This window comes from Anoplophora glabripennis, unplaced genomic scaffold (assembly GCF_000390285.2).
Source record: "Anoplophora glabripennis isolate ALB-LARVAE unplaced genomic scaffold, Agla_2.0 scaffold27, whole genome shotgun sequence".
Classification (NCBI taxonomy): domain Eukaryota; kingdom Metazoa; phylum Arthropoda; class Insecta; order Coleoptera; family Cerambycidae; genus Anoplophora; species Anoplophora glabripennis.
Genome location: NW_019416292.1, coordinates 1,860,804 through 1,887,024, shown reverse-complemented (window position 1 = coordinate 1,887,024; position 26,221 = coordinate 1,860,804). Strand labels below are relative to the sequence as shown.

The following is a 26,221-nucleotide window of genomic DNA, read 5'->3' as shown; positions in this document are numbered from 1 at the left end:
GGACGGTGACTATTTAGATTATGAAACGTCTTCACTATAGCCATCCTTGTCTATCGCACGGATTTCTTTACTTTACTTTGTCTCTCTTATGTAAAGGCAGATGGGCCATGTGGATTTTCCAGCCCTGTATATTATGTTGGTCATTGGATTGACCAATTTCTTCGAATTAACTGAGAAATCGCCGCCATTATTATCGGACCACCCTGTATATATTAACAGTTTGAGTCAAATGAGAAATAAATAGGAGAATGTATTCAGTGGCTGTAGAAAATCATTTGTTTTTAGTCAAAGGATTTGACAGAAAGTTCAGTGTTTGCTAAAAGAGTCCTGTTCGTAGAACAGTTTTCTTAAATTTCTAACTATTGGAAGAGTGTATTTTGAATTTTTGAGGTACCAAAAGGGATATAAGCATGCCTACATCTTCAGTAGGTGGTTGAAAACTGATCTAACAACAGGGCTAGTATTAACTTCAGTTTTAGCTGGTAACAAGCATGCTAAATAAAGGTAATAAATCTGTTCGAAAATGTAATTTATGGGGTTGAGGGACTATAATAGCTACTGGAAACTACAGTAAAAATTAATTTAAACGTAACGAACTGGATGGGTCACCCCAGAGTCATGTGACATGATGTGACACAGCGATGTTAAAAAATACGATTTCGCTTTCTTAGTTATATACAGAACATTGTCCTGCGTAAGTTGTTAGAATCGTGTATGAAGTTACGGTGTTACTAAGTATCTGTACAAGACATCAAAGTGAAAAGGAAGGAACTATGTGAATTTTGGAGCTAAATATACCTTAAAAATATTTTTGGATATTTACAGGACTGTTCAGCTATGTTTACAAGTTTACTAAACTACATTTTCTAGTTTCTTCTCTTAATTTTCTACTATAGCTCTAAGTAGGTCGGCATTGTCAAGTTGTTTTTGTTTAAAAAAACTCTACGGAATCTCAATGAATTAGATTGAAGTCGTTGGGCGAACAAGAACAACATGAAAATACCATAATAAAATCATTTTACGATCTATTGGAAGAAAAAACCTACTCTAACTCTGTAAGCTGTAACTACTAATAGCTCAGTTATTGTAGCTGAATATATAGTAATACCTGCGAAATTTTTATAACTGCATCAATTTTTCTCAAAATTCAAAACTTATATATGCGCTAGGTGTGCTTTTGTTCTTAAGGGGTGAAAAAAAAGAAAAAATACAAATTTAAGCATTATATGTAATAAAATCTTTTTTATTTGTGCAGTATGAGTAATTTCATGTGCTATCCAACGTGAAACTTAATGCATCTCAAATTTTCAACCCGGAAAAACTTTAAAAAACCACCCCTTTGGATGAAAATATTAGAAAAAATTTTTTTCAACTTGAAACGTTTTAATCATGCATTTTTATCAAATTAAAATTGATTTTTTAATCAAGAAATCGATTGCAACTTTTCAACCCTTGAAAAATACCACTTCTTTCGAAAATAAAATGAAAAAATATTATTGAAAGAGTAAAAACATTTTAAATGTGCATTCGTATTAAATAAACATTTATTCCCTTCTTATAAAATAATTTTGAATTGATTGCAACTTTTCAACCCTTAAAAATTATAATTTTTTTTTATATGTAAATGATTATTAGTCGTCACTGCTATTCTCTTCACAATCATGCTCGTCCTCTTCGATGATTGGACGAGAATTTAGGCAGTTGTTGCCAGAGCATGTTGCACATGTCGAAATACGTATATATACAAAAAAGATCTAAATGCTTAAAAATTATAATTTGACCTAAATTTTCTAAAATTATCACCTATATACGTGTTTATTTTTTTGACGATAACTTTCTTATTTTTTAAGATTTTTAATCGTACAAAGGCTCATTTTGCAGGGGATTGTAAGGGCTACGTGAACTGTTGAGTTGATCTTTAGTAAGCCCTTCATTTTTAAGTTTGAAGGGTTTAAAGGGCTCGAAAAGGGTGGTCTCTCATTCATATGATAACTTAAAATGGCGATATCTCGATTAATATTAATTTTAGAGGAATACAAATAAAAAGCAAAATCTTCAGCAAAAATAAAGCTAAATTTTTTAATTTTTGTATTTTTTTCGTACACACTTTAATTTTTAAGTTACAGTGTAAAAATCGAATATTTTTCAAAAATTTGAAAAATTAACATTTTCAAAAATTAAGTTTTTTTTCGAAATCATGCTTTGTAAGTGAGCCAAAGACCCAGAACATATTCTTAGAACATAAATGAAGAAATCTGTAAATGGATTGCATTTAATTTTAATTCTGTCGCTTGATTTTTTCTTAAAAAAATGAGACTATCATGTTATTTCGATCATATTTCCGTTAATTTTGATTCTAAAGACTTTTAAAACAGCTCATTTTAAAGGTTTTTCAAAGTACTTTAAAAAAAGTTCATAGTTTTTTTCCTAATATTTATGGTTTTGGCGTTATTTAACGTTAACTGGTTCCAATTTAGTTTTTAGCTAACATAAATAATGTTTAAAAATACATAACTCGGTTTATATTGTAATTAGAGAAAAACAAAATAATGCCATTAGATTTGTTTTTTTATTACCTTTCTTTTTGTTCATTCCAATTTTTTCGGTAAATCCAATGGTTTCAGAGTTATTTGCAAAAAACTGTCCGAAAACAAGCACTTTTTCAGTAAAAAATCAACATTTTCAATGACGAATTACACGGAAAGTATTGGATTATCCAAAAAACTTTATACAGGGTGGTCCAAACTTTATGCAGGAAACTTCGAGGGTAGATAGATCTCTTTAAAATAATATGTGTTTGCCTTATAAACATAGGTCTGGAACGGCCCCGTTTTAGAGATACAGGGTGTTGAGGTTTTAAAAAAAATTGATTTTTTGTTTATATCGCACACTACCTCACAGGTGATGTAGAAAGGAGTGTAAATAATTTTGTTGATGTGCTTTCAAATTGCACTTACTTTTAAACATAAACAAATAGTCTTGTAATATTATCGTTAGAAGTGTCTGCCACAAGGGGATTGTATTGGTATGAATAACTTGAGAACGGCGAATCTTAGGGAAAAAATTAAAGTCACCTTTTTTACGTGTTTTGTGCTTTAAAATATAAATCAGTTACAATGACATGTAAAAAATGCAGTGGCGTAGATTTTTTTGTAAAAAAGAGGGTGACCCCTGTCCAGTTGTACACCACTGGTTGAACCTTTAAAGCTCATATTTCAGGGAATATAAGGCTTACTATCATACATTATATGTACCAAATTTTATTGAGATTGGTTAATAGATTCCGGAGATATAAACAAAAAATAAAATTTTTTTGACAAATTCAACACCCTGTATCTCTAAAACGGTGCCGTTCCAAACCTATGTTTATAAGGCAAACACATATTATTTTAAAGAGATCTATCTGCCCTCGAAGTTTCCTGCATAAAGTTCGGACCACCCTGTATAACATTTGTTACTTAAAATTGACTCCTCTATCGATCCCTGTGGTTATTTTGGGCGTAAAAATTTCCACCCCCAAGAAGGGGTGGGAACCACCCTCATGGCAAAAGCACATTTCGGCACTATATAAGTTTTGTTCCTTGAAGCATTCCCCACATTCAGTCAAAATTTCACGTCAATCGGTTTATTTATAAAGAATTCGGAGGTAAAAACCTTGAGTAACTGGACTATAAATTACTTATTTCGTTTTAGAAACCTCCAACTTACAGTGGAAAAAAATAACCTCGCAACAGAGTAAAATTACTTTTTCAAGAGGTATATTTTCTAAATTTATATCTCCGAAGAAAAATCAAAACCGCGTTATTATTTTAGCATACATTGTAAATTTTTCTGTTAATTACACGCATTCTGATTAACTTATATCATCAACTTATATAATTTGATGGGTTTGCGGAAAATTTGAATCGAGGTCCCAAAGCGGTGTGGTGGATAAAATTTTGCATATTTTTGAGGTATATTAAAGTCATACATCGAGCATGCATCTCTAATAACATGCAAAGAGAAGAAAATAGAATATAGAAAAATTGCAAGAAGTGTATCAAACAGACACCGTCACACAACTGACACAAAAAGTGGTTCTTTAAGCTAACATGATATGATCGACTGAATATTATTTACATTAATGTTACGTCGGCTTCCGAAATTGAATGTTAGAGTAAGGAATATTAATTCCACATAGGACTTTGTATGTACATACATCAGAGTTAGGTTGTTATTGCGTTCGAATAATTAGAAAATGAAAAGATAAAAATGCGGGATATCTTTCAGAAGGGGCAAATGTCATGCGTTTTCTGAAAACTGTACAAGGCGGTCAACAAAGTGAGGTTAAGTATTTATTTTCTGTCACTAGAAGAACCCAGCGAATTTAACTTTATAGTAGGTACATACATTTTTATTTACAATTTTTTTACGTAATATACAGGGTGTTCTAATATTCGGTACATGGAACTGCCACAGTTTCCAAAACCAACCTGCTAATAATTTTCTGGGGGATTTTGTTATACCTAGATTCTATTTTTTTTTAAGATGAAGTTGCCCCTCGCTATCAATAAAAAAATAAAAAATCATAGGGATTTAAGTCAGGTAAACGTGGTGGCTAGTGAACTGGAACATCGTGTTTCCAGCTTATCCATTTGTCTGACCATTTAAGGAGGTATATCGGGGTCCGAGGGAAGTGAGGAGCGCAGGGGGGAGGGGGTCCTATGCTTTTCTTATGGGACCAAAACCCGCTGCCAATTTGAAAAAATTAAATTCTATTGAAATTATTTGCGTTAAACATTATCTATATAGCAAAGAAATCTACTCATACGCACATAGCATACATATTGACTAATTAACAACATAAAAATATCATATTTAAGCAGTTTTAAATTATATTTAATGAACGCATAAAGATTATGTAGATGTGGCAACAGCGCTAATAATTGACTAGCAGTTGTACATACTGCGAACCTACAGACCTCGGACATCGGAGATATTGCGCGTCAAATTCGGGTAAAGATGCGTACGCGTTCAAAAATGTATTGTGTGTAAACTATGTACAATATAATTATTATATATAGCAAATATATCGTATTATCCTCGCGAAGATTTGTATCCTTTATTTAAAATCCGTAAATCATGTGAACTGGTAAAACAACGAGAATTATGTTAATTTAGTTCTAAAGAAATGAAATGACACTCGCGCCCATCTCTCGTCCAAGTCAAAGAAAATGTTGGATGCAATTTTGAAGGTTCTGTGATAGAAATTACATTATTACTCACTGTTCGTGTTTTTAATCTCTATTTTAGTAATGTTACAAAAGTTTTGCAACTATAACTAATTTTTTAGATATAAAGTTTGCTGAGAAATATTTATGTTCCTTTGTTATTCCGTACAAATGCTTTTATCTCAAGTATTACTAATTATATTAATCAAGTAAAGAAAACTTTATGTAACCCTAAATATTGCTGGGTAATGATTACGATGTTTTTATAAACCATTAAATATATTAAAAGGATTTATCAACTGTATTTTTTATTCCAATAAATATATCACAGCTTCCTAGTCTTTTTTAATTAATCTAGTTTTTTAAAAACATTACAAAAAATCATCTGTTGTGGATAATTTATTGTTGATAACAATGTACATGGGATTTAGGAAAAATGTATATGTTTGAAATCAATTTCGTTTTTATCAAGTCTTTCAAATGTATTCCCTCCTTGCTGTCAGCTGATTGCGACGTTGCCACATTAATCCTCAAGTCAGACAGAAATGCAATTATTGGTTTCTGTTTCTAATTAATACAGCTGTACTATGTTCAAAACTTACATTAGTTTTACATCAAAAATAAGATAATACTGTGTACTATCTATGGAAAAGTTTTGTTTCACAATTTCTACATTTTTTTCTCAGTTATGGGCAAAAAAGAGTCGCACCGTTCATCTTCGCCATATAAACCTATGTTAAAATGAACAACTTTCAACAATATCTCAAAATCTAGATTTGAGTAAACCCGGTATACCTCCTTAATTGTTCTCATACATTGTGACTGCAGTGCAGTGGTGCTCCCTTATGCATAAAATACAGGGTGTTTCAATTAAATCTTCCCACCTGGAAAATATCGGAATTAAAGAAAAAAAACAAAAAAAACCTGAGACTAGGGGGAGACACGTGATGGCAGTATTTTGCAGAAAATTTAAACAACTGCTACCATCGAGACGATTTGGTAATCTTATAGCAGCAAGCAGAAAATTACTGATAAAACTAATCCACACATGAAGTTTAGTTAAATTTACTTGTTTTGGTCTCAGGGAGCTATAGTAACTAGTGAACACAAACTATTGGAACACTCTGTACTACTTATGTAACTGCATTTCATTATCTGTACTAGCTGAGCACTTTTTTTCTATAAATTATTAAAAATTTTCATCCTGATCTGACGATTCGGTCACTTCCAATAGCAGACAGTAACTTAACCTCAATAGTGTCGACCACCCAGCGAAGAACCCCTAGCAGATACACACATAAGAGCATAAATCCATTAAAAAATGTCCGAATTAGTAGCAAAATGAAAATCATGAAGTATATTCCAGCGTACTGACCTGTGTGACAGGATTTTCTCCCGGCCTGTATACGACGTTGTGGAGGGGCCTTTTGCGCCCCACGTAGTTCACGCACACGAATTCTAACAATGATGCGTAAATGAAACACATGCACACTCCGTCCCAGACATTCATCGCGGTGAGGTTCGATACGACAGGTAGCGTGGAACGGAATCCATTTGAGGTTGTGAAAAAATTGAGCATTGTTGTTACACCTGCAACAGAAAACAGATGTGAATTAAAAAACATGGAAATTGTACAGTTACCTCAGGATTTATGAAGTATTTTATTATGGGAGAAGGAATCTTAGCCGCCACTTACTGGGAAGGAAATAATTTTTTCAATATAATTATACAGGGTGTTAATGAACTTATGTCAAAAATTGAAAGGGGTGAAAAAGGAGCAAAAACTGAGTTAACTGATGTCACAAACTTGTATCGGAAGTTTAAGGTCATAGAGAAAAAAGTTAATTAAAAATGAGTTTAAAACTGTTTTGGAAGTGCTGAAATACATGCTCACTTTTTTGGGACAGAGTGCGACTTTCTAAACATACTTTTCCCGTTCGCTTCATAGGCCGCGGCAGCCTAGTTAGATGCCCCCGCCACTCTTTTTGTGGGGATATGTGAAAAGTGTTGTGTATTCCAAATTCGTGACATCGACCAACTGCGACATCGTATTAGCGAATTGGATACGTCGCGCTGAAGCTTGTGTGCAAGCAAATGGTGGGTACATGGAACATTTTCTATGAAAATCAGCAGTTCTCAAAATTTGACATAAGTACATTTAAACCCTTCATAAATAGTCAAAACTTATTAAGATTCTCTGGTATTGTTCTCTTAATAAAAACGGGTGAATACCTTGTTGTGGCCATCGATAGCACACCGTCTGTTGTTTTTTCCGGTTTTTTAGTAAACAGAAAAATTACTATTTTAATTTTAGTTCTCCTTAGTTTCGCGAAATGAGACAAGTTAATGTCTGGTATGTGTATGTGTGCGAATAAACATACTAAAATGATCTATGGATTAATGGATATGGTGGTAACATATAGATCCGCAGTACATCTTTGTGTGTAGTGAATTGTGTCGTGAACAGAGCCAGCCGAACTATCGATTGACTCAGCGCTTCCAAAAATGTTTCCTCGTATTATTGTGGTTAATAAGTAGGTATTAAAAAGTATCTATATTTGCTCTAAATACTTATTTATTCTTCAAATATGTTCTCCAAGTTCGTAAACATCCTATATTTTAAAGCTTAACCTGTTTTCAACTTTTGTATTTTTTTTCTATACAGTTTAAATATTGTTCATAGAAGGAATATTTGTAAATGTGTTTCCATTTCGTTCGGTGCTCAAAGTTTGGCTCAATTGTGATGCTCGGCTTTGATTCTAGAACGAACTGGTCTGATTCATTGATAGGTTCAAGACTGATGATGGCTCAGAGCGGGTAGCTATGCAACCATCGATCATTCTGTTTTATCTAGGGAAATATTTCTGTGAAGCTGAAACGACTTCCTACTCACATTGGTATGATGAGCAATGAAAAATCTGGCATGTTGGTCAGCTAAAGCTCAAATGTCTATGGGTGCAGAACCAGTATTAGAGTTACTAAAATGTCATTTATCAAGATAAGATAATTGGATCAAAGAACGATCTATGGAAAAATGATCGAATTAAGGGGATCGTGAACTGATGCAAATTGGAAAATAAATATGCTAAGTAGAAGCAACATCAAGAATGTCGCAGCATTTCACAGGTCATAGACATTTCAACAGGCACCAGAATAGAACCTGCCTGAGCTGTGTGAGGTGCAGATTATGTGGATGCGGGTAGGAAGATCCTCTGCTACAGATTTGTTGAATGGGGAGAAGATATCAAAAAGGCCCCAACAGAGATAGTGGTTGTTTTCGCATGTAGCATAGGCCTGTTTGTTGCTGTTTGAAACTATTACAAGCTCAAAACAGCTCAGGGTAACTGTTGGGTATATTCTAAAACATTACCAGAGAACAATCTCAAGTGAATAGGCCTTAACTGTGGCCGAATAGGTAGGTTGAGGCCTCTGTGGAGTCTGTTATTGTAGACTTGCTTTCTCATTCGCTACTGAATTAACAAAAAGAATGCTCATTCTTCCAGTATGATACTTTTGGTGAAGTACAAGTAAAAAATAGTGTTGTTCAAAGGAATAACCATGAAAATAAGAAAAATATCCAGCTATTCTCTCATTTCTGTGGTGTGTTTTATGTTTTTTTTTTTATTTCAGTCAGCTGAAATTTTTATTAATTTTCCTCTTCTATGTCCTTCTAAGCCTATGTATGTTGCTATGAAATGTTTAGTGTTACATAAGTTTTCCTATGTTTCAAATTTAATCAGTATCTCACAACTAAATGAAGCTACTTACCGATCATTACTCTAGCAGGCACTGCGTTCCATTCTAACCAGAACGTTATAAACGATGACGTCACTAATATGATACCCGGTATAAAAACTGTTGTGAAATAGAAGGCGCGGTCCCTCGTGAATATCAATTCGACCATAAGACAGCTGTAGTTACCTGAAATGAAAAAAAAGTTAAAGATATCTCCCAAACGGTATGTCCTAGATGAATATCAACTCATATTTCAAAGAAATAGAGTCCTAAGTACTTAAAACGCAGCAAGTCACGATAAATGATGTAAAGGGTGTCCCAAAGTAACTTGAATTGAACGCTATATGACGAATGAGTGAGTGAAGATTGTGAAGTGTGTGAGTGTGTAGCTGAGACTTTACGTAAATTACATGGAAGAAGGAACGCTCCGAATAAAATCCTCTTTCATATTTAATGGCAATGTCTACCCTGCTTTAAAAACATGTAAAAACGTTGCCAACTTTTTAATTAATATTTCTTTCCCTTGTATGAATTCTTGCGTTTCTCTTGGGACACTCTTCAGTATCATTAATAATTTCACTCGCATTTGAAAAGATTCAACAGCTAAATTATCTAGAATCTCATAATATGGCGACTAATATGTAATTTCGTGTACAATTACGTATTTTTTCTGCAGCCTGACAGGATGGCAAGGCAGGCACCCTTAACCATTCCCNAAATTTAATCAGTATCTCACAACTAAATGAAGCTACTTACCGATCATTACTCTAGCAGGCACTGCGTTCCATTCTAACCAGAACGTTATAAACGATGACGTCACTAATATGATACCCGGTATAAAAACTGTTGTGAAATAGAAGGCGCGGTCCCTCGTGAATATCAATTCGACCATAAGACAGCTGTAGTTACCTGAAATGAAAAAAGTTAAAGATATCTCCCAAACGGTATGTCCTAGATGATTATCAACTCATATTTCAAAGAAATAGAGTCCTAAGTACTTAAAACGCAGCAAGTCACGATAAATGATGTAAAGGGTGTCCCAAAGTAACTTGCATTGAACGCTATATGACGAATGAGCGAGTGACGATTGTGAATGATTACAAGTACGGAGAGTGTGTAGCTGAGACTTTACGCAAATTACATGGAAGAAGGAACGCTCCGAATAAAATCCTCTTTCATATTTAATGGCAATGTCTACCCTGCTTTAAAAGCATGTAAAAACGTTGCCAACTTTTTAATTAATATTTTTTTCCCTTGTATGAAATCTTGCGTTTCTCTTGGGACACTCCTCAGTATCATTAATCATTTCACTCGCATTTGAAAAGATTCAACAGCTAAATTATCTAGAATCTCATAATATGGCGACTAATATGTAATTTCGTGTACAATTACGTATTTTTTCTGCAGCCTGACAGGATGGCAGGGCAGGCACCCTTAACCATTCCCTTTGATTCAAAAGTCCTACTAATTGAGAATAATTTTCAAAAGACCGTTTGCGCCTCCAGAGGTAATTGGTGTTGAAAGGGCTGAAGGCGTGTGTCAGTTTCATTCTGTTTCAACCCTAATTACGTCATGAGGCGATCAAAATCAAAGGATATAAATGTGTTGACGCGATAAATGTTAGTCAGAAGAATCATTTTTTCCACCGTAATGGACTGCGATTCAGATAAATGACGAAATAAACGGTCCTTATGTATTAGGACAAATGATGATTTATTGGGGACATAAAGCTATCTATAATTTCATATTCTTTCCTTGATATTTGATATGTGGTAAAATCTCATTTACTATTTTTCTGGGTAATATTTATACTGAGCAATTTATTTTTAAATTACGGATCCTTGATTATTCATAGCGTGGTAAATGTTTAGATGTATTTCTATAGATATAGGCTGCTCTGACAGCGTTAATTACTAGGCGACTCACCCCTCCAACTCGACTTCTGCGGGCAAACGGAGGTTGCATTATTTATAAGGTAAGCGTTCAGCGTCGTCAAGCTCGGCGATTTTCTAAGCACTTCTTCAGCATTCTTCCATACATACTTTATAGATGATACCTCGTACGATACTAAAATATAGAGAAAATGATCCAAAATCAAGAAAATTTGTGTTATTTGTATTTATCAGAAGTGGGATTTGTGCTTATAGTAGGAAAAATTTTAGTTAAAATTTAGTTTATTGATAGCCTTTTCGTGAATTATGAACAAATTGATACCATATCGTTTTACTTTCTCTGATACTTACTGCTTTCCATCGAAAACGTACACTTAGGATCATCGAAAGGAAATATATTTAAACTTCCTTGGCAGGATAATATAAGGTGCCTCCTACAAAGCAAATCGAAAAAAAATTACTGATGAATTAATTCCAAAAACATTAATAATTTTCAAATAAAATATTTGTTATTGCGTTCATTTTCCATTTGTATGACGAAAAGGGAACGTCCATTTTCATACGTTTTTGTCAACGCAGCAGACTTTAAAACGAGACAGCAGCGCTGCATACGCTATCGATTTTGGCCGAAAGGCATATAAGCTGCAGCTTGGAAACTATTCGATTCTTGCACTTTAGCCAAAAGTGGTTTGCTTTAGCACACGCCCATTATACGACTTTCATCTCTAAGGATAAAACTTCGGCAATTCCGGTCTGCATACAAAGACCTTTAGAAGAAGTAAGACGATTTAAATAGCATAGAAAATTTGACTTTTGTATACACTGAGAGAAGTATTTCTTTACTTCAAAATATTTATATATTGTTTGAATAATTTTGAATTTATAATATTAATAAATAATTTTGTACTGGAAAAGGCTGAATAAATTCAAATTATATTTATAACGGATATTAATGAAAATATTGTGAAAACTTTCACGTGAGTGTTAATAGTGAAGTTATTAGAAAAAATATAATAAAATTATTAAGTGGTTAATTAATTTTACGTTTCTGTTAGACATTTTGTTTATTCAGTTCATATTAAATGGAAATTTCAGGTTTTCTAAAAGTTTAATGTAATATTACACTCATATACAGGGTGAGTCATTAATAATGGTACACAGCTTATTGGCAGATTGCTAACGTCAAAATATAGCGATTGAGCCAAACATGCCTTAATCAATTGTTGCTCATTTTCGTTCTACAGGGTTTTAAAGTTGAAAATATATTTTCTTTTTTATGTATATTTTAAGTATGTATTGGCCGATTGTTTTGAAAATTTGTAGTTTTACGTTTTTTGAGGAGGCAAATACGAATATGCAAACAGTTTTGGGGTCACGTCTAGAGGGCGCTAGTTATACTGTCCTATCAATGTAAAAATCTGTCTTACTTTATATTTTACAATTTTTAATTTTTTAACTAGAAACTGTTGAACTACGTTCAATTCTAAATAAAAATGGTATACTAGTTACAAATCGATAAACTCAACTGTTTTCGAGATACACACATTTTAAGTTTTTGGTTTTTTAAGTTTCACCTTACATGTGAAATTATATTAAGTAATTAATTATCAAGTCAGTAATATTAGACAATATTTTCGAGGCATTACAATGTAATTCTGAATTTATACCTATTACAATTATTTCAATTTCACCACATACATTGCTGTATCAAATGTATAACACGAATTTTAATTCATGTTTCGAAAATATATATTGTTCTTTATAACTGGTTTACTTTCAGTATTATTTCTGTAGTATTAGCACTGCAATTTATTTCGATTAACTACAGTTGTACTTTTACAATAAAATGGCGTCTTTTTGGGTAACTATTTTGTAAAACTGGCAAAAGGTATCAACCTACTTCGAACCAGAAATTTTATTAGTCAAAAATAATTTCCCAGATTATCATTGTGAATTTACATTAGAATTATTGTAATTTCACCACGTGAATTTTAATTCATATTTTTAAAACATGACGTACAAGTAATGAAAAGACATTGTTGTTTATAGATGTTTCAATTTCGCTATTATCCCTGTTGTATTTTGGCTGTAACGTACCTCTAATTATACATACAGTTGTAGCTTTAGGGTAAAATGACATCTTTTTGGATAACTGTTTTGTAAATTTAGTCATAAATCTGCCTCAAACCAGAGAATTATTTTATTAGTCATATATAATTTTACAGAACAATTTTTCGACATTACAAAGTAACTGTAAATGCGAATGCGAATTCCTTTTTATTCAAAATACGACTTACAATAAACCGACATCGTTTTGCTATATTTTTAGTGCATCTTTGTTTTCGTATTTGATTTTAAGTCGATTTTTTCACTAAAACCATCTCTCAGTGTACAATACTCACCGCATGAGGTAACTTACGCTCCCGTTTCTATAAATACGAAGGGAGAAATGTACGGGGATGAGCGGGTCCTTGAAATCCCCGTGCATTATGAAATATGTGTCAGGCAGCCAGATGTCGCTGTGGTGGTGGATCGCGTTCAGGTAGTTGTACTGGCTCTGGTTCGAGTACCGCAGCCGCGGGTCGTACCATTGCTGCTGCAGCAGGAACTCCACTTCGTATTTCTGGAATAAAAAAAAAAGAAAAACAATTTTCACCCAGAAATAAATCCCATGAAGTTTTATTTAAAAAAAAAAATTGAGGTAATAGGAAAAATTTACTGAAAAGTAATACCATTGTAAGTATTATGAATATTTCTATAAATAGACCTCTAGAAAGGTAGTTTACGTACATTTACAAGGGTTGCTATGACAAAAAAGTGGTAGAAATGAAGCGTCCCCGTCTATGACGTCACGCTTTAACTTAATAAGTTTCGAGCATACATCTGATGGAAAAATTACTACACGTTAGTGCCTACGTTTTGAGAAAGAGAAAATTGATATTTTAAAATGAGAAAAATTTGATGAATTGTGTAGGTAATTGTTTTTCTTTTCAGTTATTACAACTTCCGAGTGATCATCCCTTTTAAGCTAATATTTAGGTAAAATTTTATTAAACCGTAATCGTTTTGTTGGCTTTACGAGTTTTTTCAATTAAGAGATGGAACATTATAACGATTTTTTCCATATTAAATACAGAAAAACAATATTACAAAAGTTCCTCGCTTAATTAGTCTTTGTAATAACCACTTCGAAGCAGCCCCAAACAAAATTGCACAAAAACGGAAGTTTTTTGGTCGTAGAGCGTTCGAATTCCATTCGAGGACCTATTAAAATCCGTTTTGTTCGCAAAGTTATAAATAACCAGGCGCTTCTAAATGAAAATATGCATGGCATATTTCTGACAAACTGGGTCCTTGGCTGCTGTTCAATATTTACATGACGACGTGTGCTAAATGGTCCATTCACATTACGTAAAAAGTAAGTACGCTGGAAGAAAATTTATAACAACTTCGAAACGGGTGCATATGTCTTCCGATTGTTTGGTGACGCAACAGCGACACGGGGAATAATAAAATAAACGAAATGAAAGCATACATATGATGATTTAAAAAAAAATGTTTGTCTTTTTTTATTTGCAAAAATCATCGAGTTAGTTGTACTTATACAGTCTGTCCCTCGTTTGTGTCCTGAAGCGGAAAAACTTTTTTATTTGAAAATTGATGAGAGAACTCCTGCTTGTACCAAAAATCTTAAAAATGTTAGTATTTTCCTGATTTTCTATGTGGGGTGTTAAATTGTTTGACAAATTTTAAAGTGGCCACAACAAAAGTACCCAAATTTTCTGAAATATGGAACAAAGTCACTAAGGAATGTTGATAGGAAACCCAAAAATATGGCAAATGTTTCAATTGTTTTGTTATTCCCGTAATTGAGCTAGAAACCGATTAACACAAGATAATTAATTAAAGTCCATTGTATTCAGATTTGGACATCCGATAGGTCATAACATTTTACTGCCTTTTTTTATTCCGTTATTGAATTATAGATGTATTTTTGAGTTATTCTGAATTCTGAATCCTGGAGATGATATTATTATAACTTAGAATTCTGGTTCTCCTAGAAGTCCTGATCTGAATTCAATGGATTCGTTTTAATAACTTATATGAGGACACTGTATATATTTTATATGAGGAAATTACAGAAATCGTCCTGTATGGTTTTTAAATCCGAAATAACGAATCTAGATGCCTACTTACCAAACTAGATTCATCCGGTGATGCTAGACTCAGCAGCAAGACACTGACGTTGACAGTTAAAGATTCTGAAACAATTAAACTAGCGTGAGAGAAATGTCATGTGTTGTAAGTAGATAAAAATTTGTTATCAAAATCATGCATTTAGGTAGCAAAAGCAAATTCGCATATTAAAATGTTCATAGTGTTTATCTTGTCGATTATAAGAATACAAATATTTCTAAAGGTGTTATTGCTGTGACCGATGATGAGATTTATTGTGACGCGAAACTTTGAATGAAAAGATTTTTCGAAAAAAATCAAGAATTATTGTTATTAACACAGAAAAATAGTTACAATATGCTCAGTAATTGTGTGTGTTTAATAATAGTTATTAATTAATTTATTTAAAAAAATTGCTTAAGGAAAGACCTAAAGACTTGGTAGTTTTCTTGATTTGCATAATTGTCCATCTGAAGAGCAAAAACATAATTGGAATGATGATCCAGAATTTGTTTTTTTTTCTAAGTACTGAGAAAATAAAAACACCATTGAAAAGTAGACTAATGAAATTAAATATAAGGATTAACAGAATCGTGAATCTAATAAGGAGGAAAAAGTTATTTTTTTTTAATTTTTACCAATTTTCTGTTTATTTAAATCTATGAATTTTGTTTTTTAATTATATGATTTGTACATAGTAACAATAATATCTTTACACCTTATTCTAATTGAAAGGATTAGCTTAGAAGTCGAAGGCTTGTGCGGACGAGGGGACGGTAACCTATTATTCAGTAGATCGTACTTACGCCCTAATGATTATTGAGTGGTGGAAACCAATGGTCTTTCATTTTGTAATACCCGAGGAGAGACTGTCTATTTCTCCTGTGCAAATACAGACCGATTTAGGTCGTCCAATAAGAGGGTTCGAACCCGTGGTCTAGGCAACAATGACTTAAAATCTCATATCTTAAAGCGTTAAGCTACCGACCGGAAAAGAGAGATAAATGAAATGAATAATTTTTTTATTCGAAGTTTACTTTATAATCAATTTTCTCAATTTTTTATTTTATAATCAAAATATTGCCAATAGACTTACAAATTGACTTAAGACTTACTGTTAGTCCTATTGGTTTTCTTCAATCTATGAGAATTTTGGATTTTTTCCACGCACTTTTATTGAAAACTACGATTTTATATATAAAACAGTATTTGCAAACGACATTTTGATAGTTTCCTTATCTTTTTAACCACTCTTCTTTGAAGTTGTCCCAGTGTTTCCTCCTACTTAAGGGCAGTTAACAATGTAAAGCAACAAAAATTGTATTTTCCTAAAGACAAAACATCTATTCTGGATAATAAACTTCCAATCGCTACAAAATCTGTTTAACTATTCTTTGAACGTGGTGTGTTCCTTCTGATAACACACATTGTGTTTCTTGTTAAAAAAGACACAATTAAATCAAATTGAAGGCGAGCTTTCCCCAATCCACTGTTTGGCTTTTCACAGAATGTGTAATCTAATATCAGTTATTCAGTAACTTCAAAGGTTAGTACAGATCAAAGCCTCCAAACAAATCCAGACACTCTTCTACGTATATTTATATTCAACTGGGCACTTCTGTCAAAGCTATTTATAGAATTCTCATATACGATGTATTACAGTTGTTTGGCAATTATGTGGTGACCCAGATCTTGTCCGCGATATTGTCGATTTACCCTAGAGCATATATAATCCATATTAGTGACATATGGGTTGTGTATCGTGTGGCGGATATGACGAGAAGCAGGCCTGAGTAAATGCACCGATTGTTGTTTTGGTTGGCGTATAACTAACTGAGGAAAAAGTAGAAAAATGAGGTAAAATTAGCACATGAAGATGTGGCCAAAACATATATGTTTGAAGTAGCTTGTACACTTGGAGCACTTTTTACTTAAAATTGCATTTTTCATCTTTTATTCAAGGTTGAGTATATACAGGGTGTCCCAGAACATGTGGGCAATCGGATTTATGCAGGTGATGTCAAAATAACATGCAATCCCTATAAACATTTTTCCTTTAAAATACTTAATTATTATTTAATTTAATTATTTTTTAATACGATGGACAACATATAAAACTTTAAAAATTGACCCATTGAAACAATTTGGCTTATTTGGTCAATTTTTTCACACCTTTTACGATAAAGGCACAAAAATAATATTTTTGATGATTTAATCTTGAACCTTAAATAAAACTAAAAAAGGCACTCTTGCTTGATATCGAGAAAAACTATTTTTGTTTAATGTGATTTTTATTACATCTGTGAAGACAAATAAACGATAAAATTTGCATTCTTTCTGTGCCTATCTAAAAAATGCCACTTTTATTTTTTGTTTAAGCAGTGACTATAACAAGAATTCTTGTTATAGTCACTGGTTTAAGTCAATAAACTATCATTTACTGCTGTATTTTTATTAGTTGTTTGTAATGATACAATATTCAATAAGTGGAAATACAGATATGGATAATGTTTATATACAATTTAACAGACTTTTATGTAATTATTTAGATTTACGTAATTTGTTTAATTTCCTTTTATTTTTTCTCTAATTTTCCCTTATTCATGTGTTCATTTTATGCATGTATTTTTTTCTGTAACATTTACTAAGGGAAAACGTACCGTTTTATCCTGTTTGGATTCCATTTACAGTAAATAATAAAAGACAAACAATATTTGGCCTTTGAAGTAGATCACACTCATAATTTCGAATGTAAAATCCCACTTGGTTCGCGTTAAATTAAAATTGCATTCCACGCAATTTCATTCCCAAGTGGATCAAAGAAAACAACTCGAATTAACGCAAATACCTAGTCACATTAACATTTCGAGAACTGAAAAATTTGCCAGCATTTTCAAATGCATACTCCAACCGATCCTGACTGCCGGATTATGTATTATATGCAAAATAAATGGGCTTGTGCAGTTCGTGTTTTGAGAAATAACAACGCCTTTAACTGTAATTAACGCGAGCATTTTTTTCCGGAATAAATTAACTCTAATATAATGTTTATTCAAGCAGGCCTTGCTATCGCAGTGGCGATCGTATTTGATGCATGCTATGAAGAAAGAAAGTGGTATACGCGGTATTTCTTGATGCACGAAGAAAAAAACGACCTTGAAGTTACTCGTGTACATATTGTTACCGCGCAAGGATCTCCCTTGTCCAGTGACGATGGAATAATGCTAACTATGAAAAAGAAGATGCACACACTATACAGGGTGTCCCATAAGCACATGATCAAAAAGGTACTGCGACATTCTGTGGCTCAAAAGAAGACGATTTGACCTAACATCCATTAAGAAAAAATGCCTGGCTCCTCTGCTATTCACTGTCAAAGTTCTTGAAAAAAAAAAATGTTTTTTTGTAATATCTGGAGAATGTTACGATGGATTTTAATGAAACTTGCTGTGGACAATTTCACCAGCCGAATTTTATTCACCATTACGCAGAAGAAATCCCTCATGCGAGGCGTATTAACAACTTTCAGGTGGAATTTCCGATAAATATTTGGGCCGGCATCCTTCTGGGTCCTTATGTCATGCAGCGCCGCTTGAATGGCGAAAATTATTTCAATTTTCTGACGAATATTTTTCTGGTTCTAATGGAAGATGTCCCTCTCGATCTTCGTGCTCAGATGTGGTTCATGCACTATGGTGCTCCTCCGCAGTTTAGTGCAAATGTAACTGCACATTTAAATAATACTTTTCCACACGAGTGGATCGGAAGAAGAGGGAGAGATGTTCCTGTCAAATGGCCCCCCAGGCACCCCCGACTTAACGCTGTTAGATTTTTTTCTATGGGGAGCCTAGAAGAATAAAGTTTACGCTACTCTTGTGGAAACTCAGGAAAAATTAAAGCGTAGGATTCAAAACGAGGCGGACGTAATACGGAATGATCCAAAAATGTTGAGGAGGGCTCAATTCAATTTCAGTCGAAGGATCCAGCTATGCATCCAATAAAATGGGGGGCATATCGAACATGTCTTATAATTCCACCATCATCTATCGTATCTATGTAACTATCATCCAGTTTCAATAAAGAGAATTATGTCTTTCCTAACTACGTCTTTTCATTTTTTGAGTGTTAACAAAAAATAAATCTAATGAAGTAAAATGATATTCAATCCGTCGAATTGCGACAGACTTTAAAATTGCGACCATTTGACTTACTTTCAATATTGATATCCTAGGTAAAAGAATTGACAATTATTATTAGAGAAAGATGATTCTTATAAAAGGGCAGATTTACTGCGATACATTTAAAATTGTTAAATCACAACGAAACAGAAAACATTTTTTTGCGTAAAAACTATGAATGCTACAAGATTTTACCAAGAGCACGAAAATTTCGAAAAAGGACAGATGCATCAATAAAAATAAAATGAATTAATTGCAGCGATCAAATAAAAAGTTCTGGTAATTCTTGTACCAAGACACTCAAGAATTTACTACTAGCCCAAAGCAGATGGACGCGGTTGCTTCATCAAAACATGAGTTTTAGGTTTATTTAGGAACAAGTCCACAGCAAGTTTCATTAAAATCCATCGTAACATTCTCCATATATTACAAAAAAACATTTTTTCTTAATGGAAGTTAGGTCAAATCGTCTTCGTTTGAGTCAAAAAATATCGCAGTACCTTTTTGATCATGTGCTTATGGGACACCATGTATAACACTTAAATCTTTAATACTTTTATTTAGGTTATTAGGTACCTATTATGAAAATAAGACTTGTCATTCCCTCTCAACTCCGGCAGTTCTCAACAGGTTTACACTTCTTGTCTGTGCATCATATGGTTTAGTACAACAAGGCAGAGTTCTTCAAAAATATTTTCCATTGATTTTTGTGATTAAACTTTTTTGCAATATCAATTACTTAAACATTTCATTCCGTGAGGACGACTAGATTGAGTTGATTGAAGGAAATTACAACAATCTGACAAAGTTTTAATCTTATCCTTAACTTTCGTCAGGTTTACAAAGTCAATAAAAACATCTGGATGTAGGGGAACTCTCTGAAGCACGCCCGCCCGTTGTCAGCTTCATAGTTGAGTGAAATAACCGTAGCGAATTGTAACTCCGAATTTAATTTCATTATTTAATTGCTAATAAAGGCTATACTTTGTAGCAGCTTACGACATAATGCATAAACTCTAGCAATGACGTTACCGAGTACATCGAAACTCATTTAAGTAGGTTCGATACCAAAAGAAAAATGGTAAGAATGTTTTCAAAGCAACTGAAATCTGTTAATAAATATGCAAACTGACTTGTGCAAAAATATCAGATCGATTGACAACGTAGTTTTTTTGAAAAATGATTTTAAAAATTATGCTCTTTTACACAGGCTCTTATGGGAGTTGGGAAAAAACTTTAATCAAATGTGAATATTGCTCTTAAAAATGGTTAGGATCGGAAAAATAAAATTGTAATTAAAGAATTAAATATTACTAAACATTTTAAAACAATAAAAATATGCACTTACAATGTAATTATTGAGATAATGGAATGAATAGATAACGTTTTGACAAATTTGAACAAACATCTGATCCAATGAAAGGAAATATGGCAACACTGTACGCTGTATTTAATGCTTCGACTGATGCGTTATATTTGAATAGCTCAATTATAGATTATAAAATTATTCCAGTCGAAAATATATGTAGTAATAATTAATATTAAATAAATTTTTCGTGATCTAAAGCAATATACTAGCAATTTGAAACAAAAATTGAAAGGATCTCTTTGCAAAACGAACAGTTTAGTTGTTATGTCATAATCTTCAATTTGACAAGTCGACGTCTCACTATCATACATTGAACTTCTTGATAGTTATCATATGGATTCTCGGTTTGCACATTTTATTTTTTTCTCATCAATCCACATTCTGTTTTACACTCATTTTATACTTTTCAGTCATTACTTTTCCTTTGTACCTTGGTTGTTCATTCATGTTTACGGAATTCGCGCAAAGTTGACAGTAATGACAGTTGACCCAACTTTTACCACCACGCCATGGCAATGTTGCCAGATTTCATCCATAATTTTACAAGCTCGTAATGAATAAATAGACGCTTTTATTCAAATAAAAAGTGAACTGACGTGTATTAAACACGAAAAAAATATGCAAGCTAATATGTGTTGTATAAATTTCATTCTAAATAGCATACTTAGTTCGCTGAAATTAATTTATGTAAAGTTGGTACTGCAACAAGACTCCCGTGTATAAACATAGGCATACTCTCCGCACCGCCCGCCCCGGAAGAGGTGTATCGAACGTCCTTAAGTATATACTTAGTGAAACTACAATAAAATGTTCTCTCGCCGTGATGAATTGTTGAATAATTGCTAGCTATCAACTGCAGGTGTAAGTTATATGTTTGTTTTAAGGCCTATTTTTGTCCGGGCAACTCAAAGGGTATCGCGTTTAGAGGAAAATTTACAGCTGCTTTTTCAAATAAAGCAATTTGTTCCAGTATTCATCAAAACATTAGAATTGTTTGCAAAAAACTAATTTGTACGCTCCGTTAAATTAGAGTGTACCGCATTTTTTTACGTGAACATAATGTGATTTATCTTACACTTATATCATGTGGCTTAATGCATGGCATGCAGCAAACACGCTATCAGATCTCTGTATGTAGTTTGTTCGCCATGTTCTAGTGTAAATGCAGGTGGGAAAAGTAATTACAGGGATCTAAAACACAGTTATATACAGAGTATGAATTTTTTAATGCAGAGCTTTAGTTCACACCTAGAATAGGATATACAACATCTAGACAAAAAAACACAAAATGCAAGTAACAATGTAGCACATGTTATCGAATCCTGAACCTTGTATCTTGGTTGAGAATGCCATTTTTTTGGAAAATTCTCAACCAGGATGTAGTTATTGACACCAACATGCTGTGCAGCTAGAAAGAAGAGATTTTTAGGTGAACTACAGAGGATTTTATATATTAACGACATTTTATCTTTCTAATTTTGAAAACTTACAAATTTTATAAATGGAAAGCATCTCTGTAGTTCTTGTAAGAAAAGAAAAAAGTAAAGAGAGGGATAAGAGAAAAGTGTGTCTCTAACATAGGGTATACAGACAAAGATAGAGACAAAACGGACCACGCTGTTTGCTGCTTGGGGGGATGTTGCGAGAGTCTAACTTCCCATCCTCTGGTGAGTGCAGGCCACAGCAGAAGTCCGCATCTGCAACAGCAATGGCGTCAGTGCTACCTACTCTCATGCGATTTGACCAGGTTTTATTTCATCTATGTCGTTTGATAATGTGATGTGACGGAAGTGTGGTGTGTTGACACAGCATATGTAAACCACCAGTTTGACTCTGTGATCGGCACTTTGATTTCTTTCAACTGTTTTCGGTGTCCTCGGATAAAGAAGCGTTGATCAGGGCCGTAATAAGAATATTTTCCTTGGAAAATATGTAGGAAAAATACTAAATACTATTAAATTGAAGAATTGATCATAGTTTTATGTCCATTTCGCGATCTTTTTCTAATCACCTTAGGTAGTTTATGCGCTAGTTGTCAGTATCATAAATTATATAGAATTTCAGAGCCACTTTATTAAAGTAATATGTAATATGAAAAGTATGTATAAATGTTGACAAAATCTTCGAAAAATTTTTTATATCATACTCCACAAAATTTATGCTACTACTGTATTTTATATTTGTAGTACATAAGCTTTTATTGTTTTACATATTTATCTTTAGCATATTATTTACTAAAATCAAAGAAGTCTACTTTTAGGTAGATATTTTTTGCTGATTGAAGGCTATAGAATAATCTATATAATTTCAAGATAAAGTCTCTTGTGCAGAAAATACGGTGTTTGTGAAAACAGCTAACGAATTGTAAAGGGTCTCTACAGATTACTGAAATCAATGGGCGATCGGCTATACCCGTCTTACGATTTCAACTCATATGAATTTGCTGGCTTACATATGCTGCGGTGTTAGTACATTGCTTTGCATTCAGTTCTGTCACAGTTTTTTGAGAATAGTTTTAAATTTAGGGGCCAGATGCCTCTGCTTTATTACGGGGATAGAATTTGTAGCAGTTTAAAACAAATAGGACTAAAAACTTAATTAATGTAACGATGGCGAACATTTTATTTAAATTTAACGTGATAAAGAACTATTATTCGTACAATGTATTCGTATCTAACGGAAATTCCGCATAAATATTCGATACTTGCCATAAGGCTGCTGTTATACTGGATGTGAAAATATAAGTACCTATTGTTCAATTTGACAAACACAAATAATGTCGCGAACCTGTTGATTTTATTTCACTTAAAGTAAAAAATGAAGCTTGTCATACAGTGGTTTTGTAGAAATTCACATGCTTTTATGTGTTTAACGATGTGTTTTTTTTTAGTAAAAAGAAGCTATAAAGTAAGTAAAAAAAAGGTTAATAATAAGTAAGTAGGTACGTTTTTCAAAGTTCAGAAGAGACTATGATTGAAATAGTCGTCAGTACGACATAAAAGACAATTTTTTTACATTTTTTTGGTAACCATGACAAAAAAGTAGGTACAACCTTATATAGCTGAATTCGTTTTTAGGAGGGCTATTTATATTATAAAATATAGAGCGTCCTATTTAAAAAAATTTCGGTAATGTTATAGGTCAGTCAAACATGGCTCAAAAAAATAGAAAATATTCACAATTTCTGTTTACTAATTGACCTGTTTCGGCGATTTTTTTAAATCTAAACTGGAGAAAAATATGAATTTTGTTCCACCATTTTGAGACACAGTGTATAATAAATGAACCTCTACACTAGATTTCTACAATTTGATTTGTGTCTCGAAAATTTTCCGTGTAGTTTTGCTACAGATTTGAAACGTTTTGTTCCAAAACATCTCACATCTCACATGTTTTGTCCATCCGTCCTAGTTTGCAGGTTATTCTCCGATACTCCAGGAATTACAATCTAACATACGGTTGTAGACGTGCGTCACAATGACGTGTAATTTGTTAAACGACACAGAACATCTCTAATGAACACCATCCCTGGTTCTCACAGCGCGACGATTTTAAGGCGTCCCGTAATTAATCATTTACTTAATTACTACCGGTCCGAAAACTTCGCGGACGGCTCGGTGCACTTTTCGTGACCTTATTAATGACCCGGCGCCCTGCGGCGATCGAACTTCGTCGTACTTGGCGTGGAAAGCTGATGGATAACTCAAAAATTTTCCGCCGCAGACTTGTTCCAACCGCCCGCCGCAAAGAAGTAAGCGTTAAAAGTTTCGATGGTCTGTTATCATGGAAGATGCTTTGAAGAACAACAGCAGCTGCCATTCACTGGTTTCTTTTTATCGGGTTAAAACGCCGTCTACACATTATGGTGCCATTAAGTAAAAAGGTCTTATGTGCTTAAAAACACAGTAAAATGATTAAAAGTGTAAAATTTCAATAATACAGTCACTATTTGTTGGGAAAATGATATGTAATATTCTCTCAAGGATTTTTAATTCCGAATGAAACATCATTTTATTAGCTTCCTGTTAAAAGGAGAGCTGAAACTAAAAAACATTGAGACAAATACAAGAAAATTCATCTCATTTTCATGTAAACGTTGTTTAACTTGAAATAATATTTTTTCACTATATTTGTGGACTGTCGAAAAGTTTTGGTTGGAACGTCAACTTTTTCGAAGGTAGCCAAAAATGACATATACAGTGTGGCCCATTTGTTTTTAAGCTAGACTGTAAAATCTTTATTTATTGTGCGATTTAAAGATGTAGAGCTTAATGAAGTGTGCTTTATGAAGGAAATTGAGCGTAATCCCACAAAACTACGTCCGTTTTTAGGAGTAATATTTCATTTTAGGTTTTTTTGAGTAAAAATATAATTACGCCACTGGATTCACGAAGCCCCAAAACGGTCCAATACCAAATTTTATCACAAAATTTTAAATAATAACGATTTTGTAGCCGAATCAAAAATTTACAAGTCTATTTTTTTTTCATTAATTTATTGTTAATATCAAGTTGTCCATTAAGCAAAACAAAAGATGAGGTAATTGGCTAATTGTCAAAAGTAACAAATGTGTGTGTAGTAAAGTTAATTTCTTGTTAATATCTTTGTTGATCCTCCTATAATTACATTTGACGAATATGCAAATATGATAGCTTCAGCACTAAGTATTTTTTCGAAGAAATTTTGAAAAAATTCTAATTGTTCCTAAATTGGATAAAATCGAAAATTTTTAAATGGGGATTGATAGTTGAGACTCCAAAGGGTATGTATAAAAATTGGAAACTCAAAATAATCATTGGTTTTACCGTGAGAGAGAATTGAAAAATAAGTATAATTCTGCATCTTCTTAATTTACAATTGAATTGCTTTCTGCAATACTACCATATCATGAAGTTATCAGAACCATATTTTTTAAATGGTTGCTCTAAAGTCAAGGTCCGAAATAAATTCATGAAAAAAACATCTTTTTTTCACGAATCTTTTTTCGGTCTATACTTACTGTATTGCAGCAACAATAATGCACATAAAAATTTAGGACTCCTTTTATTTTGAAGAGAACCTCAAAACATTTTTTTTCTCTGACTATTTTCCCTAATTTCAATATTCTCTGAGTTATACATGAAAGAAGGGAGAAAAATGCACCTTTTTAATTTTTTTTACATTTTCTTGCGCAAGCAATTATTATGCACAACTTTTTCAGCGGGCGCATATCGCAATTATCATTTTACATAATATTTTGACCTATTTCCAACAAAAATTAGCGTCACTATACAGGGTGTTTCATAATATATGCGCAGGACTTCAGGATGCGATAGCTCGTCCAAAAATTTGAAAAAAAGCTTGTATTAACTTACCCTCTAAAATGCACAATTTTCGAGATACAGGGTGTTGAAATTGTAAAAAAAATTTCGTTTTTTGCGAATATCTCCGGAACCGTTTATCGTACAGAAAACAGCTTTTGTAAGCATTTACTACTCATAATAAGCTATGTTCTGTGCGAGAAAAATTTTTTTTCAAAGTCATAATTGGTGAAGATTTTGAAGGGGAAGTGGGTGTTTTTCTCCCCAACTTCTACGCTACTGGAACAAGTACGGTTTTGAGACGCCCATTTGAACCGCCAATGTTTTCTACACAAAAACTGTACTCTTGGTCATAAGCTCT

At 33.0% G+C, this 26,221-nt stretch overlaps 1 protein-coding gene across 1 annotated transcript in view; it reads right to left on the bottom strand.

The window, feature by feature from the left end:
* LOC108909940 (glutamate-gated chloride channel) overlaps positions 1 to 26,221 on the bottom strand; it is a 135,633-nt gene that overhangs the window by 10,064 nt on the left and 99,348 nt on the right. The window contains exons 5-10 of the mRNA XM_023457473.1: positions 15,035 to 15,099; positions 13,240 to 13,460; positions 11,189 to 11,271; positions 10,872 to 11,012; positions 9,702 to 9,854; positions 6,586 to 6,800 (exon numbers count right to left, since the gene is read on the bottom strand). Coding sequence (XP_023313241.1) covers positions 6,586 to 6,800; positions 9,702 to 9,854; positions 10,872 to 11,012; positions 11,189 to 11,271; positions 13,240 to 13,460; positions 15,035 to 15,099 — 878 coding nt within the window. The remainder of the gene's footprint in view (positions 1 to 6,585; positions 6,801 to 9,701; positions 9,855 to 10,871; positions 11,013 to 11,188; positions 11,272 to 13,239; positions 13,461 to 15,034; positions 15,100 to 26,221) is intronic.